The 21,951-nt window shown below is 32.9% G+C and overlaps 2 protein-coding genes across 2 annotated transcripts; one reads left to right on the top strand and one right to left on the bottom strand.

Annotated features, from left to right (window-relative positions):
* Positions 1 to 3,355: 3,355 nt before the first annotated feature.
* On the top strand, positions 3,356 to 6,033 carry LOC123273376. The gene is made up of 4 exons (XM_044740777.1): positions 3,356 to 3,365; positions 3,451 to 4,026; positions 4,113 to 5,066; positions 5,885 to 6,033. The coding sequence occupies exons 1-4, from the start codon at positions 3,356 to 3,358 to the stop codon at positions 6,031 to 6,033; spliced, it is 1,689 nt and encodes a 562-aa protein (XP_044596712.1).
* Positions 6,034 to 17,502: 11,469 nt separating this feature from the next.
* Positions 17,503 to 17,946, bottom strand: LOC123273375 (putative nuclease HARBI1; the record flags this gene model as incomplete). Its single annotated transcript, XM_044740776.1, has 2 exons — positions 17,503 to 17,655; positions 17,728 to 17,946. Coding segments are annotated over 2 exons (336 nt in total), but the record flags the coding sequence as incomplete, so codon positions are not given.
* Between the last annotated feature and the right edge of the window lie 4,005 nt (positions 17,947 to 21,951).

Genomic DNA, 21,951 nt, shown 5'->3' with positions numbered 1-21,951 from the left:
CATCTCCTTACATGTATCTTTATTTAATTAGACTTTGAATCTCACGTTTGCTTAAGGTAAGCATAAAATAGTATGCAGAGATGTAGCCAAAACAACGCGTGACTTGCAAACGGTGTGGTCAGCACCCTCCAGTTTATACGTATAAATTCATTATTCTATGGCTGAATTTTAATCAAATAACTACAAACATACCAGTGTCGTATATTTCAAGAATTATGAAAACCAATAATTATCGATACCAGCAACCATTTATTTCAGCTGTTCTACGGCTAGTGCAATATATACGGCGTAATTCGCCACGGTTATGGGCTGTTTATACCGAAAAACGTCTCCAAAATTGGTGGAGTTTACCGCGTGAACATGTGATAAAGTTATTACAACGTGTTGTGGTAGTCACATCTTGCCGAGTGTTGAACAGGGCTCACAAGAAAGGATTATTAACGGCAAATACACTACTTATGCGTGCAGTGGCTACGACTATTCTTCAAACAAATAAAGCAGGCGCTAACTGCTTGCAAACATTCTTAACAGGCTACGGTAAGTTAATAATTCTTGATATTACTTTTATATTTTACAATTAATAATTTACTGAAATAGTGAATAATCATTTATAGAGAATTATTGCCGTGACGAATTGGTAGCTACCGATGAAAGCAGTGATAGCGACGAAAATGAAGACACTGTTAATAATCCGAAAAACGTCAAGGTATGATTGATTCTTTTAATTAGTAAAATCATTTTATTTATAATTGTAAATTTCAGAGTGGGAGAAAAACGTCTACATCGCGACACATTAACAAAGCAGAAATAATAAAATTGAAGAGATTTAAAGGGCTCAAACGTGATAGATTGTCATCTTCAAGTTCAAACGATTCATATGTTTCACATCCTACAGATACCGATGAAGAAACTTTTATATTAACAAATCTTGACTCAGAAGAGGAAAAATTAAATCAACCACACCGTAGTTATGCCGTTTATAAAGATAATACTGCTGATGATGATAAAGAAGAAGAAGAAGAAGAAGTAGCAGTAGAAGAAGAAAGAGAAGAAGAAGAAGAAGAAGAAGAAGAAGAAGAAGGAGAAGGCGGCAAAGAAAAAGAAACACCGTCTACTGACAATAATAATGCTGATGATGCAAGCGACGATGCCACTGTACATGCTCTAATGCAGAGCCAATTATTAGGTATTTCTACTAAGCAAAACACCTTTGACACAGCAGACGTAGCTTAATTATTCATGTAAAATAATTATTTCTATAATGTTTATTTCATTTGTAACTTTTTTTTAAATTGAACTTAATTTCAGGTATTCAAGCAGGGGGTATAACAACAAGGTCACAGACTCAAAACGTTCAGGATTTACCGTCAACTTCTACACAGCAACATTTGCAAGCAAATGAACACAATTACATAGATATACATCCACCAGGGCATCGTTTTATTATAGATCGCGAAATAATAAAAAAATTTCGTCGTTTTCAAACTAAAGGTAAAGAAATAACCATAAAGATTCAACAACCTAACGATAATACCGATCCTATGCAATGGTTTCATAGCGTGTTGACCGACATTGTTACACATATTACCGAAGGTTGTCATCCTTATGATTACGTTGGTTTTACGATAAATTATGAAAAACTAACCCAAGGCGTTATTTGGTCGCGGTTCCAGAGGGCAAACACCGTTTCAGCTGATGATTTGTGGCGTTTGTTAAGTGATGTGTCTCAAAGTGCAGGCGGTCTTACTACTGACGATAAGTTGATTATTACTTCAGCTGTTGTTACTGGTATTGCGGGCCGTGGTAAAGTAGGCTTATCTCACGAAAACATGTTTAGACGGTCTACTATAACGATTAACAATAACGATAATTTATGTTTGCCGCGGTCTTTAGCTGTTGCCAAAGTATTTATTGAAAGAGGCGAAATACGCACGGGTGTTTTACATAGAAAATGGAAAAGTATAACAGACAGTAGATCACGTTTACAAGAAAACGAAGCACTTAAATTATTACACACATCAGGTATCCAAATACCTCGCCAAGGTAGTGGTATCACCGAAATATTAGCTTTTCAACGATATTTTGAACAGGAGGGTATAGCGTTGGTAGTGTATGAATTTTTAACATTCGGGAAAGGAGGGCTGCCTATTTTTGACGGGCGCGTGACAGTCCAGGAAGCATTTGGAGAAATCTTACATTCAATATATCTATTATATTATCCTGACAGTAAGCGTTACCAGCCTATAACAAATTTAGCAGGGGCTTTAGGCAGCCGTTCTTTTTGCGAATTATGCAATAAGGGTTATGAATCGAATCGTGATCATAGATGTTCGAAAAAATGCCCTAGATGTAACACTGCACCGGTGTGTGAATATTTGAATAAAATCAACTGCGCTTTATATAATACGTGGTTTTCAAGCGACCGTTGCTATACAAATCATTTGAAATTAGGTTCAGGTAATTTACGCGGTAAGAATAAAAATATGAGTGTATGTAATGTGTTGAAATTATGCTCTGTATGTTGCCGTTATAAACATTATGATCTACCACATAATTGCGATTTAAGTTATTGCCAGATATGTTGCTGTGAAAGACCGATTAATCATTATTGTTATATGACGCCTCTTAAACGAAAAGACTTGCCGAAAGTTTTATTTTTGTTCTATGACTTTGAAACACAACAAAACGAACGCGTTAAAGGGTCACCTTCTACAAAAATACATGTACCTCATTTGTGTGTGGTTCAAAAAACCTGCACTTTTTGTTGGGATAGTAAAGATGTTACTGAAAATTGTGAGGAATGTGGTGAAAGGGAGTTTATTTTTTATGATAATCCCGTAGAAAACTTAATCGATTTGGCCTTACAAAATTATCCAAAATTTTCAAAAATAATTTGTATTGCGCATAACACTAGCAGTTTTTATGCCCAATTTGTTTTGAAATGTATGATTGAGAAAAAGAAAACGCGTTTACCAGATTTAATTTTAAACGGGACAAAAATAATCGTAATGAGGGTAGCCAAAACCGTTTTTTTAGACAGTCTCAATTACCTACATATGCCTTTACGTGAATTACCGAAAGCTTTTGGTTTTGAAGACGAAGCCTCAAAAGGATACTTTCCTTATTTATTTAACACGCCTAAGAATAAAAATTATGTTGGTCGCATGCCCCCTGCAAAATATTTTTCGCCCGAAACTATGTTTTCAAAAACTTACGAAAAATTTACATTATGGTATAATGCAAAAGTTTGTGAAAAATATGTTTTTAATTTTTAAAATGAAATGGAATATTACTGTAAGAGCGATGTCACTATTCTTAGAAGAGCTTGTATGTTATTTTGAGAAATGTTTATACAATGCGGAAATGTTTGTCCCTTTTCTGAATGCACCACAATAGCTGCTGCGTGTTCAAAAATTTTTTGACGTAATTTTTTGAAACCTAACACAATAGGTATTTTACCAATCAACGGAACCTACAGGTGGTCTGCTAACCAGTCACATAAAGCAATTAAATGGTTAATTTTAAAAGAGCGCGAATACGGGTGGAAAACTATACACGCAGGATATGGTAAAGAATTCCGTTTACCATCAGGTATACCTGTTGACGGTTACTTTAAAAATCTTAGAACGGGTCAAGAAAACGTGTTACAATTCCATGGTTGTTATAGGCATGGGTGTCCAAAATGTTACAGAATAAATCGTGATAAAAAACTTAATGCCAGCGATAACTTTGAGAGTATGCATACGAGGTACGATAGTACAATAGCAACATCAGAAAAAATCCGAGGCTTAGGTTATAATTTGATAGAAGAATGGGAGTGTGACTTTGACGTTTTTTTAGCGAGTGTACCTGAGACTGCTATGGAACTGAGAGAGCATCCACTTCTTAGTATAGAGCCTTTGAAACCACGCGATGCTTTTTTTGGTGGCCGTACAGAAAGTTTTGTGAGTTTGTACGACGTTAAAGATAATGAAAAAGTTAAATATGTCGACGTTTGCTCGCTCTACCCATATATTTGCAAAACAGGCAAGTTTCCAGTTGGCCATCCCGGAATTTATATTGGTGAAGACTGTTAAAAATAGTAGGTGAACATAATAATTTGGCTGGTATAGAGGGGCTTATAAAATGTACCGTTTTACCACCGCGAAAACTTTATCACCCCGTACTGCCTTGCAAAATCCATAATAGGCTTCTTTTTGCGCTGCGTCGAACTTTCGCTCAAGAATTGAGACAAACCGGTTGTAATCATAAAACGAAGGATAGAAAATTTACAGGTACGTGGGTTGTAGACGAGGTCAAAAAAGCTGTTTCAAAAGGTTATATTGTTCTTAAGATTTATGAAATATGGCAGTATGATATAATGCAGTATAATAAAGACAAAGAGTGTGATGAGTTATTTACAGAAGATATCAATAATTTTTTAAAAATTAAAACAGAGGCTAGCGGTTTTCCGAAAGATTGTGTAACTGAGGAGGATAAAAATAAATATATTGAAGATTACGAGCGCGCTGGAGGAATATGTTTAGATAAAGATAGAATTAAATATAATTCGGGATTACGTTCTGTAGCGAAGCTCAGTTTAAACTCTTTATGGGGAAAATTCGGGCAGCGTGAAAATTTAATGCAAACTGAAATTGTTACAACTAGAAACCGCTTAATGGAGTTATTAACAGATACTCAGATAGAAATCTGTGGGTTTTTGACTGTGAATGATAAAACTTTGTATATTAATTTTATAAATGCTCGAGAGGCTATAAAACCATCCCGGACAACAAATGTTGTTATAGCAGCGTACACGACAGTGCAAGCCCGTCTTAAATTATATTCTTATCTAGAAAATTTGGGCAAAAGGGTGTTATATTGCGATACAGACTCCTGTATTTATGTTTCGGCAGACGGTCAATATGAACCACCGACTGGTAAATTCTTAGGGGATTTAACAGATGAATTAGAAAAGGAAGGGGTAGGTAGCTATATTACATCTTTTGTAACAGGAGGGCCTAAATTTTATGCTTTTATAATACGTAGACCTGACGATTCGACTGCGGAGGTTTGTAAAGTAAAAGGTATAACCTTAAATTTTTCTAACAGTCTTAAAATTAATTATAAAAATGTTAGGGACCTTGTGACTGGTAAAAGAAGAACACCTATAGAAGTACGTTTCAACGCTATACGTAGAACATGTTTTCATACCGTAGTTACGAAAAAAGAAAAGAAAAGAACATACCCGCAATTTAAAAAACAGCGTTTTAGAAATAAGTATACAACTCTGCCTTTTGGGTATAAATTTTAACTATAAATCAATATTGTTATATTTTAGAATGAAAATTATATACATATATATTTTATTGTGTTTTTTGAAAAAAATAAACTATTATTTGTATTTAAAAAAAAAAAAAAAAAAAAAGAAATTATATACTGTTACGTTCACAAATTTTTGGTAAATTAATTTAAAAATTATTTAAGTCCAGATTTTGACCTCGTTAGGATGTCAATAGACTCCAGGTGGGTCGTGTCACTGGTTTAATCCGCGAAGTCACTTTTAAAATTTAAGTTTATAAAATTTTATGTTACTTTCAATTAACCTGCCTCAGGTAGGTGATTTTGGAGTGCCTAAACGCTGGCTAGCACTTCGGCGATTTCACCAGAGTGGAAAACAGCTAATAAAAGCGCTTACACCCTGGGGGATGAGGTTTTAATAAATATCCATATTAATTGATTGACAATTAATAAAATTTATTTGAAAAGGATTAGGCAGGTTCAGCCTCGGACCAGCAGAGATTGCTCCTCTGCTAAGTCCGAGGACTGACTGCTCCAGATGAAGTCTGAAGACAGAATGTATCAAAAAATATTAATTACATTGGGTTTTTATAATAATTTTTAGCGACGTTGCATCTCAGGTTACCCTATGTGAACATCAACGCAGTCCAAATCCCACAACGTAGACTGTTTCGTCTACTGGGCTGCGTTGACGTTCCAGAAATCTGTTATCTCGAGGTATTTCCGTTACGAGATACCTCAAATAACGATTAATTTATTATTTTAAATCAAATTTTATTTTAAATATTAATTAATAAAATTTTTAATAAATTTAATATTTGCCAAAACGTAACACCTCCCGACTTAAGTGAGTCGCAGCGCTACGCAAAGCGGTACGACTCCAAAAAAAAAAGAAATGACTCGATACTTGATGACTGGATGAAAAAGAATGGTAAATTTTAAATTAACAAATTACTTATCCTAAACCTGAGATGTAACGCTAACATAGAATTCATTTAAAATTAATATAAAATGAGAGGTCATTTACAATGCCTCTGAAAATAAAACAATTTTTGGTTTGGAATTTGGCGCCCTCTCGACTTATGTCGATTATAAAATTTTTAAATTATAAAATCAAATGATTTTAATTAATAATGTGCTACTGGCTGAATCTGGTGTTATTTCGTGGGTAAACGATTTGTATCGTTACCGCAATTAAATAATAATGCAAAACCGATTTGGGTAGTTGATGAAATGAATGCATAAAGACATTCCATTTTGACCGTGATAATTTCTCATAATTTTCCCATTACTGCTGTTTCCTAAAAGCGGATATATACAGATGGTGGTCCAGTCCTACCTCAAATATGGGCACTGCAGCTTTTTACTGAAGTTGATCTTCGAACCATTCTTCTCAATAGCTGGAATCTTCCTCAAATTATAAGAGACGTACAACTATCTGAGACATACGAGTAGCCGATGAAATGGATGCAATACGACTTTCCATTTCAACCGTGAAAATATTACATAATTTTCGCATTACTGCTGTCCACTAATATCGTGGATATATGCAGATGGTGGCCCGGACCTACCGTACTCGATGTTGTAGCCCAAAAATTTGAGGTTGATGTCACAACGATCTCAAAAAATGGCAAAAGTCGTCCTCAAAAATTTAATATATCAGGATGAGTAATTTTAATAATTACTCACCTGAGAAAAATGATTGCAAATAAAATAAAATTGCAAAGATTAAATTATAAAACAACCAGATTAAGCCAGTAATGCGAAACATTTAAGATTTATCAAAGAAATCTTGACAGTTATGATTATTTATCCTATTTTAATTTAAATTAATGATTATGTAACTTGATTTTTATTAGATCGAGAACAAATTTGAAATATTTAACTTATTGTTAGTTAAAACGGACGCCAAATTTCAAAATTGAACCTTATACCTTTGAGATCTGATAAATCATATTTATCAGAAGGTAAATTTAATTTTTAACTTGACAATTTCCTTGTCCAAATTCATTAAAACATTTTTATGTCATGTTTTTAAATCGGTAAATATTGAACGTGCATAGTAAAATAATTGCTATTAAATGGAATATGCAGAATTGATTAATAAAAGTTGATTAGGCTCACAAATGATACCAAATCAAATTCCGTAATTTAGACGACGTAATAATGTCATTAACAAATTATAGTTAAATTATATAAAATTTATAAATTAATTCTGAGAAAATAGAAATACATGAAGTTCTAAACTAAAATGCAGTGCAATTTCTTCGCTGCATTTGCTTTTAATTACATTTTAACTCATGTAAATTTGTCAATTAAAATCAATAATTAATTAGTTATATAATAAAACATTTACTACAGTAAAATTTATAATTTTTACTGGCTTAATAAAATGATTAAAAATTAAAAAATTAAAATGAAACTCTTATTAATAAGATATGATTGAATTAATCCATTGCAATAGTTTTTCTTTTATCTATTTACAATGAATTTGAGTAATTTATCCTGATCATTAATAATAAAAATGATTCTTCTAGGATAATTGAATTGGATATTGGAAAATTAGTTTTAATTTTATAAAATAATAGTATTTCATTGCTGATTTAAACGCAATGAGAAAAAAATTCATAAAATATATTTTTCTTTATGTTAAATTATAATTTAACTAGTCAATTCAAATTATTGGCTATTGATTAATGAAATAGATTTCAAATTTTTCTGTCGCAGTAAAATTCATACAAGAATTTACTGTTAAAATAAATTAGGAAAAATCTGATTAAAATAATTATTTTGAAGCGATTTAAACTGTTAAAAATACTAGTAATTATTATTTAATAAAATGAAAATTATCAATACCGTGATTTTTATACAATTCATTGGTATTATTGAATAAAATTCAGGCGAAATAATGTCATACTAAAGATTACGATCCGCCTGATAATTAACGCTTTTTAAAATTATTTATAATGAAATATTACATAATTTCATAAAACTATAGAGTAATTCAAATATTTATAAAGATGTAGAAAATAATAACTCTAATGTCACATAAAATCAAAAATTTATGCGCAAAATCGTTCGATGCCAGAATTAATCTTCGAAAGTGGACCTCCATCTTCCGACGGCGAGTTGATCATTTACGTGAAAATTTAATTTTCTATTAAATTAGAATAATCTTACTTAGATTTGTGTCCAGTGATTTTTTTTTCTCCTTGTGGTGATCTGCACATAGATTCGGTGCATGTATTTTTATCAAAAATGTATAACTAAAATTGGGAATTCGGAGTTGTAAGCTCCAGGTTACATTATTTGATAAAGTTAGTAGACCAAATTAACGTTCTACTAATAATTTATTTTGTACGAATTTATACAAGAATGTAGTAGGAATTTACTCATAAAAATATTAAATGTGTGACAAATTAACAAAATTATAAAGTAATTCAAACGGTAATAAGACGGTACGTCTTGGACAAGAAAATACTAGATGCTATTACGGTGCTCTGCTAAGAGGAACTGATTTTCTAATCAGAAGTTAAAATTGGTGACAAGTTCCAAATTTTTCGTACTGCTAAGATCTTCTAGGGATAATGGGTGGAGTAAAAGAGATACGAGACCCTTGATTGGTAATTTAGGAAAAGTGGGTGTACAGGTAAGTACTCGAGCAAAAAGGAAAACATCGAGAGTAAGGTAGAGAGAGATCTCATAACTAGAGAGAGAAAGGACTTAGACAACTAAATGCCAATATGACGCACCGATGTACAAATAACTAATACTCCAAACCGAGGTAAAAACCAAAGTAGTAAAACACTTAAAAACAGATGTGTTTTGGGAAAAAATATTTCACAATAGAAGGATTAGAAGACCTTAGAGCAGAGGATAAAGTTGTAAATAAAACGAAGCCGAATCTCATTACCGCTTAAATTTACAATTGTACAAAACTAAGTTTAGAAGGTAATAAAGCAAAATACATAAGTTATGGCAAGCTAAAAAAGATAAACTAAACAAAAAGTATGCTAGATATGAGGGTATCATAAATCTCACAATATTGGAGACTGAAAATTTATACTAATACAAAAATTGTTATAAAAAATGAAAATGACGAAAATAGATTAACATTATAAAACAGTGCATAATGATTTATTATAAAAATGATCACAAAATTAATTAAAAATATTTGATTAACGGCACTGAATCACGCACCAAAAAACTTGATTTATTTAAAATCATCTGTCCGTAGCAACGTATCATCACTGATGTATGAAATTTTCATTACTTTCTAATTAACTTCACAACTTAACTGCATCGTAAAAATAACAGTTTAAGTATATAAAATAATAAAATACTGCAACTTTCGCCTGCATTATTTTAACTTAATAATTCAAAATAACTTATACGTTAAGAGTTAAAATGTTTTAAATTGTATCATCATTGTTTTAATTATATTAAGTTGCAATCAACTTCACTAACATTGATGACATCATTGAATCACGATATTACGCGACACAATTTAATTTTATAAAATAATTGTCCGTAGTAACTTTCCGTTAGAATTATTAATTTAAAAATCCATAATAACTTATTATTAATTAAAGATTAATGAATAAGAATATTTTTTTAAACTGTATCATCACTGCTTAATATGTTGAGATTAACTTCATAAAAATCGATGAAGTCATTTATTAACTGAATCAATTTCAATTTAATAATTCACAGTAACTTATTATTAGTTGAGGATTAAAATATTTTTAAATTGTTTCATCACTGTCTGATCTATCAAGTTAAGAATAACTTCACAAACATCCATGAAATAAATTGTTAACTGAATAACAAAATCACGTGACACAGTTTGATAGAAGAATGGCCGTAGCAACACTTATAATAATAATAATTTTTTTTTTCCTCTAGGAAATTAAAGTTAATTTTAAAAATTCAATAAATTTATATTGAAAGTCAATTTTTAAACAGTTACTTTACGAATTCACCATGACATCCTGGTCACAGCACCACTGTTACGTTCCTAACTTTGGGTAATTAATTTTTAAATTATTTAAGTCCAGATTTTGACCTCGTTAGGATGTCAATAGACTCCAGGTGGGTCGTGTCACTGGTTTAATCCGCGAAGTCACTTTTAAAATTTAAGTTTATAAAATTTTATGTTTCTTTCAATTAACCTGCCTCAGGTAGGTGATTTTGGAGTGCCTAAACGCTGGCTAGCGCTTCGGCGATTTCACCAGAGTGGAAAACAGCTAATAAAAGCGCTTACACCCTGGGGGATAAGGTTGTAATAAGTATCCATAATAATTATGATAATCAATAATAATTATTGATTGACAATTAATAAAATTTATTTGAAAAGGATTAGGCAGGTTCAGCCTCGGACCAGCAGAGATTGCTCCTCTGCTAAGTCCGAGGACTGACTGCTCCAGATGAAGTCTGAAGACAGAATGTATCAAAAAATATTAATTGCATTGGGTTTTTATAATAATTTTTAGTGACGTTGCATCTCAGGTTACCCTATGTGAACATCAACGCAGTCCAAATCCCACAACGTAGACTGTTTAGTCTACTGGGCTGCGTTGACGTTCCAGAAATCTGTTATCTCGAGATATTTCCGTTACGAGATACCTCAAATAACGATTAATTTATTATTTTAAATCAAATTTTATTTTAAATATTAATTAATAAAATTTTTAATAAATTTAATATTTGCCAAAACGTAACAAACACATATGTGATTGTATTAAAATTTAATTAAAATAAAAACTCTTACTGTTTTATTCACGCATTCATATTTGTTTATTGTAAAATTAAAACACGTGTAAGTATCTTGATAACATTAATTTATCTACTTATAAGTATATTCAACAACAGCGTCGTCAGTGACGCTACGGAAACCGTCTTCTGCAGAGGTATCACGATTACCTATCATAAATGGAATTAATTATAGATATACAAGGTCTAACTAACGATCAAGGTACTTTTGTGCCCAAAGAAATCGCTATAATCAGTGTCGATAATTCAATACAAAAGCATTGGTTGCTTAAACCATCTTTTTCCGATAGTCAATTATTATCAAAAACACGGCAAACTAATTATTGGCTTACAAAAAATAAACACGGTATAAGATGGTCTGACGGTGGTGTTACCTTATCCAATATTTTTGACATTTTTAAGTTTTATTGTGAAAAGGCTCATACAATTTACGTGCGCGGTAGTATTAAATTGAAATATCTTGAAACATTATTACGTAGGAAAATTATTAATTTAGAAGAAGAAGAGCCTGACGAATGTCCAAGCTTTAAAAACTTAGAATCAGGAGACGTTAATTGCGGGTTTCACGGAACAGGTAATAATTTAGCATGCGCGTTAAATAATGTGTTGGCTTTGCAAAAAGCAATTTTGAAAAGTCGTAGGGAACCGTTTATAATATAAAATAAGTGAAAATGCAAAAAGTCAGCAAATAAGCAGCTGGTTATCTCAATAGTGCCGAATCATCACCGTACGAGACGCTAACAAAACAGTTAATATACGAACTGTAGTTTAGTATCATCAAAAGTGCCCTGTAAAATGTGTTACTCTAATTGTGAAGAGACTGTTCTTCAAGAAGAATCAGGAATATTACCTGTAATAGAGGTGACCGTAGAAGATCTTGAAGCGTTTCGCACATTATGGCCTCAAGACCCTCTTTTTCGGATATTATCTTCCAGGTTAAATGAAGAAACTATCGTATGGTTATCTCTGTGTACACGATTGGTTAGACAGGGTCAGACTTATCTAGAGGTATGTCAAACATGGTGTTTGTTAAAATATGTAACACACAAATTAACTTTGTTATTGAATTTGTCAATGTTGCAGTTTTTCATGAGTTTGTCGAGGTCTGTATTCGATGCAGCTATAAGGTCAGCTCCTGACGCTGTGCGAGAAGCTCTTGTACCTCTCTGGCACATCCGTTAAGATGACGGAGACATTGTGATTTTTAAAAACCCTCGCGATAGATCGCAAATACAACATCTAGCTAGACAAGTTAATCCTGAAAATACACGGTTTCTGCAAGAAATATATTATGACGCTATATCTTCACCGCACGGTTACTTACTACTAGATTTAAAACAGTCAACACCCGAAAACTGCCGTTTTCGTAGTTATATTTTTCCCAATGACCCTCACCAGTACGTATATGTATCTAAAAAAAATATAAATTATAAAACTAGCCGTAACGATGTACCAGTCCTTCACTGATAATGGGTGCGAACACACCTATCCAGAAAAAGCAGCTGCGTGTATTACAAGCGTTGTGTTACCTTAGTAACACACAGCGCCAGGCTGTATTGCGTAAAGCAGATCCTGCTTTGATACGTTGTATTTGTGAGTGCATATTAAACATACTATAGGGTACCGTCCCCTTGTCACCCGAATATAAAACAAAATTAAAACGCCACGTTAAGCTTTTAAGAAAATTATCATCAAAAGGTAGTAGTTTCCAATACAAAAAGAAAATAATTATACAAAAAGGCGGTTTTCTGACCTTGTTTTTAGCTCCTGTTTTAGGAGCTCTAATTTCAAATTTTATTACTAAATAAATTTGAAAAAATATGGAACACGCCCGTAAAATGGTATTAGTACCTGAGGCTAAACTTAATGAAAAGATAAGCTCCGAAAAAAACGAAGAGTGTGCAAAAAATAGAACGTGCTTGACAACCGGTACAGTGTTAACGCGTCTCGACAATGAAATGTATAAGATTTTAAATTCTTTCGGTAAATATAATACAGATCATGAAAAATGTCAAGCTTACTTACAAGTGCTTGAGCGTTATCTTAGGTTTCTTGAATATGAAAGAAAACCTGTTATAGGTAGTAATATAGAAAAAAATGTTGTTCAGCAGGAAGCGTCTTTCGAAAACTCCTCTCAAATGTTAGACACATCAGCAGGGTCCGACGAAAGTTTATTCCTCACCATTCTTCATACGAAGTAATCATAGATAATTCAATTATAGAAAGCGTACCTAAAAATTAATATCTTGGGACGATAGAGGTTGTGTTACAATCAAAGGTCGGAAAATCCCCCATTTTAATATTACGGATCTCGTAAACGATATAATACGTCCTAGAAGGCAGGCAAAAGCTATAGGCCGTCAACAGTTTGCTAAAGTACTGCAAACATTAAACATACCACGCGAGTTCATCGGCAACCGTGCTTATTTCAACAACGTCTCCGAAGAAGAAGAAGAAGAGCTATCAACCTCTACACCGACAAGACGACGATCCGGTAATATTACTATACCTGAAATAATAACAGAAAACGTGGCCGTCGATGAATCAATGTTAAACCAGAGTGGTAATGGTACTCTGAATAAAAGTAAAAAAATATCATGGATAAGGTTGAAATAGATAAAAAATTAAATAAAGTGTATTACAATCCCTCATGGTCAGAAAGTATTTCGGGAGCTAGAAATATTTTGAAATATGTTCAAAAAAACGAATCTAAACTGTCAGAAAAAGATGTTAACGAATGGTTAAATAAACAAGAAGTTTTTACGAAACACCGTATGAACAGAAAACACTTTATTAGGAGGACTTATAATGTTGAAACAGTCGACGATGTGTGGGAAGCCGACTTAGCCGATTTAAGAAATATCTCAACTTATAACAAAGGTTATAAATATATATTAATGGTTATAGGCGTGTTGAGCAAACATGCGTGGGCTGAGCCATTAATAAACAAAACCAGTGTAACCGTCGCTCAAGCTTTCAGCAAAATACTAAGTAGAAACGGCAAACGAAAACCGCGATTACTGCAAACAGATAGCGGGAAGGAATTCTTAGGCGCCCCTTTCCAAGAATTATTACGCAAAAAAGAAATACAGTTTAGAACAACACGCAATCCTGATATTAAAGCTTCTATCGTGGAGCGTCTAAATAGAACTATAAAAGAAAGAATATGGCGGTATTTTATACATACACGTACGAAAAGATATTTAGATGTGTTACAAAAAATCATGCATGCCTACAATCATACGGTACATAGCGGTATCAAAATGGCTCCTGTTGATGTTAACGAAAACATAGCTCAAACAGCTTATAATAATCTTAAAAAGCGGTATGAAAATAATAAACGGGTAGCTGTCTTAGCGAAGCGTGAGCTTAAATACTCTGTCGGTGACTTGGTGCGTATCAGTAAGGCAAAAGCAGCGTTTACGAAAGGTTACGAGAGCGGTTGGAGTAGTGAGATTTTTAAAATTTTAAGAATTTCCAATTATCGACAGCCTGCGGTTTACATACTGATCGATTTGCAAAACGAGCCTATAAATTGTATATTTTATGAGGAAGAGTTATCTAAGGTGGAATAAATGGCTTTAACACGTGATAATTTTTACATAGTATTACCTAGTAATAGCAGCATGCAATATTTTCCTGATAATTCAACAACACATTTTATCACTAGACTGCCTCAACCGCTAGATCTTAACGGATGTTGGGCGGTTGCTTTAGTAGAAATCCAGACACCTATGACAATATTACATGTACCGAAAAAATTTGCAAAAGCTATGGGTGCATTCGTCTTGGGCGCTTACACGCTTTGAGCACGCTTAATCGTCGTTTTCAGCGTTCGACTTGGTGCTGTGAGTGTCAAAAAATCACGCTCATGGCTGAGTTCGTAAAGTAGATTTCTCGCTCACAGACGCTTTCTCTACAGAGGTAGGGCAGCAAAAGCGTGAGCGCTAAACCTCATTATTTATCAAAACGAACACTACGTGAGCGTAAGCTAACCAAATTCTGAATAGTCATTCAAGTACTTAAAGTTAAAATTGTTTACAAATCAACAAAAATGGCTAGTTCTTTACCCAAATTATTTTCTATTAATTTGAATGATCCAGAATCTGGTAAAACTTACACCATTTCTGTTACGTCGGATGAAATAAAACGTCTTGAAACAGGTATGTATTTTATTAGATTAATTAATGTTATTAATTTTTACAAATACCAATATTTTTCTATTATTATGGTTTGAGGATCAAGTTGTGTTTCTGGGTGGCTGGAAAAAATATAATTGAGCTAGAAACTCTATTCCTTTTCAACGCTTAAATTGAGAGTGAATAAATAGATTACCTTAATTTGAATGCTATTAAAAAAGGTCTTATTTTTTGGGTAAAATATGTTTTATTTATTTCAGACGTTAATTTTTCAAGCTTGAAACTGTCGGAGGCAAAAGATTTAGAATACGCTGAGTTTCTTAGCGGTAGGTTCTATTTACATTTTGGGTTTTATGTGCACGAAATCTTTTTGTATACTTTGAAAAGAATCTTATTAGCATGACAAAGACAAGTTAAAGTAAGTAATTGAATTTATAATTTTTAGAACATGATTCATACACTGGTGAAGCTCTGGATCCTAACTTAACTTTTGACGAAAATCCTGAGGATCCTGAAGAATTGAATAAAAGTACAACTGAAGATTCAGGTAATTTTAAGATAAAGCTCATAAATATATTAATTGAAATCAATCAAATTCTAGAGTTAATTGTTTGTTGCAGCATTTAAATGGGCTCATGAAGCTATTCTTTTACTTCTCGATGAATATCAAAAGGAACAATCAAGTTTCAGCAGTGGTAAAATTTCCCAAAAAAAATTGTGGGAGGGAATTAGTTGTCAACTCCATGCTCGCGGTCATAATATTACAGGCCCTCAATGCCAGTCAAAGTTAGCAGGAATAAAAAAAACTTACAAAAATATAAAAGATCATAATAATAAATCTGGCAACTCAGCTAAACATTGGCCTTACTTAACTGTAAGTTCAAAATAATTAAACTTCGGAAGGGTGATAAATTATATAGTTTTTTATTTCTTTAGATAATGGATGATCTAATGGGGGATAAGCCTTTTATTTCACCAGTTGCAACTTGCTCCTCTACTGGAAAGAAAAAAAGGACATCATCTGAATGCAGTACTGAAAGTAGTACAAGCAGTGATTTGGAAAATCTAGTAAACCGTGAGTATATTTTTATTTGTTTAAAGAAATATATTACGCTATTGAAAACATAATTTTATCATTTTCAGAAAAAAAAGCCAAAATTACACCTGCAAATCAACTGTTAACTGCGTTACAAGAGCGAGCCATGAAAAATGAAGAGAGCAAAGAACGTCGATTCAAAGAATTTATGCCTTTAAAGCTCAAAAGGCAGAGGATGCTCTTCAATACAAAAAAAAGGCTTTAGATTTATTAGAGAAGCTTGTCAACTCTAATAATCATTTTCAATGTAATTTTAGTTTAGACCATTTTTTTTAAATCGGACTGATTAGATTAATTACGAAAGATTTTAGTAGTAAAAATGTTTTTTCAAGTACAAAATTGGAAGCAATAAGCTATTTTAATATAGATAAACTATATTTTTACAGAAGTCAGGGGCAACTTTTATATGTGTACTTAATAAGTTATGTAACTTTTAGTTTGCAAAGCAATATAAGATAAAAGTTAATATTGTTAAATGTTATAGAGTTTTTTGTATTAAATAAAATAAAAAGGTATGTATTGTAAAACAAAATAAATAAATGTTTTGTTTTTATTTCATAAATTCACGTAAATAGTTTTAATTACAATTATTGAAATTAAAAAATTATCAATATTATTCGATCGAAAATATCGATTGTTAGCTATAAAAAATTTACAATTCTGTCGTATATGTGTATAATTACTCAAATATAAAAGTATTTAATATATTTCTATGAAAATGATATAAAATCTTATTCAAAAAAATATTTCTAGAAGTTTCTTTTCAACAAATTGTAGAAAATTATTTGTTTTGTGGCATATTAAAATTTGTAATTATTAAAATAGTTTCTATTACACATTTCGTAAGATTAGTTGGTCACGTATACGATTTCGTTTGTCAACACCTTCGGCATTTAAAACTCTATTTTGTCCAATATTGAGCATTTCATTCATATTCCCATTTTCTTCGATTATTTCGTCGACAGGAAATTCATCTTCTTTTAATAAGCATATATTATGCAAAACACAACAGGCAATAATAAAGTCAGGTATTAAATCTGTTCGATTCATATCTAGAACAGTAAGCAAGCTACGAAACCTTTTTTTAAGTAATCCAAATGCACGCTCAATAGCTATACGTGCAGATGAATGACAAAAATTATAATTTTTTTGTCTTCCTGATAAATGCCCATTATCTCAATACGGAGTCAGTAAATGTTTATGAAGAGAATAAGCTGCGTCACCAACTAAATGATAACCGTTTGGAAATTTCTATTGATCAGTGAGATAATCATTCACTTCTGATAGACGGAATACTCGTGCGTCATGTACAGAACCAACATTCCCAGCATAACAGTGGATAAATCTACATTGAGCATCACTAATAGCCTGTTTTCGAATAAATAGTAATTGTAAAAAATATATTTGAGAGATTGTTATATTACGTGACAGCTTACTTACTTGTAATTGGATCGAATGATGTCCTTTTCTGTTAACATAACATTCCGGATGTTCGTGAGGTGCAGGAATATTTATATGTGTTCCATCAATTGCACCAATAACATTGGGGAAACCGCTCGTAACTTCAAACTCATTGGCAATTTCAGCAAACTTCTCATTATCAGGCCAGACTATAAAATTTGGAGCTATTTCCACTAAAGCTGTTGTAACTCTTCGTACACTTGATAACGCTGCTGCAAAACTAACATCAAACTTTTGGCAAATCGACCTTTAAAAAGGATACATTAAGTCAAAATTTAATTTATAATAAATAAAGTTACATAAAATTTAAGTAATAGTTTTATATTATACCGATACGAGTCTGGAGTTGCCATTTTCCATATAGCGATAAATAATTGTTTGTCAGGTTGTATCATTTTACATCCTGGAATTTTCCTTATTAACGATGGTTTAATTGTACCGAGAACAAAATTAAATGTTGACCGACTCATCCTGAAATTATTTAATCATGTATTTGAATAAAATAAATACCGTCGATAAGCTCAATTTAGAAAGCATAGATAAATTTTTTGGAAATACTAAATGTTAAATTTTAAATAATTACCTAAAGTGAGATTTAAATTCTTTATCAGTAAAAGCTGGTATAACCTCTTCAACAAAATTTTTAAGCCTTGGCAAATGTTCTCTTTTTTCAGAGAAATTTAAATAAGCACTGCAATATTCCCATTCCATTTCATCATCACTATCTTCAATCATATCGAATTCATCATCACTATCGTCAGAATCATCGTTGATAATTTCTAATAAATTATGTATCATCTGATTGACATTTCTCACATTCGCCATGTTGATACTAACTAGCGCTCACAACGTCCAAAACGAACGATTTTTTCTAAGCGCTTATAAGCCAACATGAACACTCATAATTCGTGCTTGTAAGCGTGAGCGCTCAAAGCGTGTAAGCGCCCAAGACGAATACACCCTATGTTAACCGTCGAATACTTAGATTTGGAAGAGTCTAATGCGATAATCGACACTTTTTCTTTTACTGATAATATACCTCATGGTCAATATCAAAGTCTAGGAAATCTAGTGGATGCTCTCAACAAACTTAAACCAATTTCGGATCATTTAAGTTTTACTTATAATGTTGGAGGTTTTATAAAAATTTATACTGTATGCAGTTGTGAAAATGCAAGACATACGCTGGTGTTAAGTGAAAGACTCTGGAGTATATTAGGTTTTGAAGAAAATATATTATCAAGAGTTATATCATCTGAACCGTATAATTGTTGGGGTTCTAAACCAGCTTCTTTATCACAAGCTATACCTGGGAAAATATTTATCTATACAGATATATGCGAGGGGTATATAACAGGCGATGTCCAGACACCTTTACTACGAGTGGTCCCGCTTGATCACGACCAGTATAATTACGGTGCAACCAAAATTAAAAGTTTTTCTCCAGGACAATATATACCTCTGTTACGTAGAAGTATGACCACTATCGAAATCGATATAAGAGATGAGTATGGCAAACCTATACCATTTGAATACGGGACGTTGACGGTGACGCTACATTTTAAAAGGTGTTTTTAAAATAAACATAATGGCTGTCTATGAAATACAACAATATGGCGACGGTTCTCGTAATTATTCCGGCATCAGCCATGTTTATGTTGGGTCGCCGTATCAAAAAGGTCACGGTATAGGTAGTTTCTTAGGAGGATTATTTAGAAGAGTATTACCTTTCTTAAAGACGGGTCTTAAAGCTGTAGGAAAAGAAGCTTTAAGGTCTGGTGTGAATATAGCTACAGACGTATTGGATCATAAGATACCTGCTGAGGAGGCTTTTAAAATGCGCGTGCGTGAATCAGGTACAAATTTAAAACGGAAAGCCCAGCAAAAAATTGATAGTCTTATGAGTGGTTCTGGTTATATATCCGGTCGGTTAGATTCTGCAGACGGTATGAGCCGTACGTTGGAACGCTCAAGAAAAATTTCTGTCAAAAAAAGACGTGTTGTAAAACCTAAGGCTAGATATAAAGTGAAAAAAAATAAAACTAAACGTAGAATTAATAAAAACAAAAATATTAAAAAAAAGAACAATAAACAGCGTACAGTTGCGGACATTTTTTCATAAGGTTTTTAAAATGTCGTTCTTACATGTACACTCGTGCGAGTGCGCTAAAACGTAATTAGAATTATTTTCCCTACCGCCAACTCAGACAACAATTGAGAGTGGTCAATGGATTTATTATAAACCAATTTCGTCATTGGCTGATAATTCATCCATAGAGTTTGTTGTTCAAGGGTAGGGTGGTGAATACATCGACCTAGCATATACGATGTTGAAACTAAGTGTACGTATTATTCGGAAACAGTCAGTTACTGCAGCGGCTGCGGTTCATAAAGTAGCGCCTGTTAACAACTTTATGCATTCAATGTTCAGCCAGGTTGATGTATTATTTAATCAAAAACCTGTTTCAACACCTAATAATTTATACGCTTACCGTTCATACATTGAAACTTTATTAAATTACGGTGTTGATGCCAAAACATCACATTTAACAACAGTAGGATGGTGGTGTGATACGCCTGGAAAAATGGACAGTTTAGACGATGAAAATGTAGGATTGAAAAAACGCCGCGAGTTATTGACATGCGATAAAACTGCGGATTTTATCGGACATCTACATTGTGATGTTTTTAATCAAGAAAGATTTCTTATAAACGGTGTTGAAATGCGTTTGCGTTTAACATGTTCTCGCGACGCGTTTTGTTTAATGGACGCTTCCACCAATAGGTGCGTTTTTAACATTGTCGACGCTAATCTGTTAGTAAGACGTGCAAAAATTTCACCAGGGACGCTTTTATCACACGCTCGTATGCTAGGTAAGACAACAGCTAAATACCCTATGACACGTGTTGAGGTTAAAGCTATTTCAATGCCTGCTGGTGTACATGGTGAAACTATGGACAACATAATTCATGGTCAAATACCGAGACGTTTAATCATAGGTTTTGTTGATAATAAAGCTTTCAATGGTGACGCTACGATGAACCCATTTAATTTTCAAAATTTTGGAATTAACTACTTATCATTATACGTTGACGGTCGGCAAATACCGTCAAAACCTCTTCAACCCGATTATGGGGCACGTATGAATTACATAGACGCTTACCACACACTGTTTTCGGGTACAGGAACCCTTTTTTTGAACGAAGGAAACACAATAGACAGGTTTGAGTACCCTAACGGGTATTGCTTATACGTTTTTGATTTAACGCCCGATTTATCAGCTAATAGTAATACACATTGGAATTTGATCAAGCATGGGATGGTGCGTATAGAAGTTACATTCGACAAAGCTTTAACAATAATCACAAACTGTATAATATACGCAGAGGATGAGAGTGTTTTGGAAATAGACGCTTCTAGACAAGTAACTATAGATTTTGCAGGGTAAACCCTAATACCTGCAAATAATTTCAGTAAGTGATAGAAAGTTGTCATGTGAAGATCGTTATGTTGTCTGTAGTTATATACATTCAAGGTTTCGTTAATAACGATCGTGAGATAGGTGTGACGTGTCTCATTAACGGTAATACAGCTCACTGGGTCTTGGCTCCCGAATTTTCGTTTAATCATCTGTCAGAAGAAAGAAAGCTTGATAATAACGCATTAACCCGAAAACACGGTCTTGAGTGTTATGATGGTGAATCGTTGACAAAGTACGTGCATACACAGTTACGACTTTTTTGTCAGACTGCTATGAAAATTTACACATACGGTAAAGCGCAAAAAACGTACTTAGAAGCGCTACTTTGTAAACCTATGATAAATATCTAGGAATTGCAAGACCATCCATCAGTAGCGACGTTACATCAGGCGCGTTTGACTTGTGCCTTACACAACGTATTAGAAGCTAGAAGAAATAAAAGTTTAGCGTATAATCAATGCGCATTATCTTGTGCACATTTGCTAAAACAGTGGTTAAATAAAAAAACAAATATCAATACAACGTCTGCGCTTTCTTGTCCTTGGAGTAGTCAGGCGTGTAATGAACACGGTCCAGGTATTGAAAGCTATTCAGTATATACCATACCACACGATCGGTGTATATCCAGCGGACAGAATTCCGAAAATTTTGGATAAACCGGCGGCTTTTGTTGTGAATACCGATGGCTGCAAAAAACCAGGACAGCACTGGGTTGCCATGT

The sequence above is a fragment of the Cotesia glomerata genome, linkage group LG10 (assembly GCF_020080835.1).
Source record: "Cotesia glomerata isolate CgM1 linkage group LG10, MPM_Cglom_v2.3, whole genome shotgun sequence".
NCBI classification, from domain to species: domain Eukaryota; kingdom Metazoa; phylum Arthropoda; class Insecta; order Hymenoptera; family Braconidae; genus Cotesia; species Cotesia glomerata.
The sequence above is the reverse complement of the archived record's forward strand: the minus strand, read 5'-3'. Positions and strand labels throughout refer to the sequence as shown.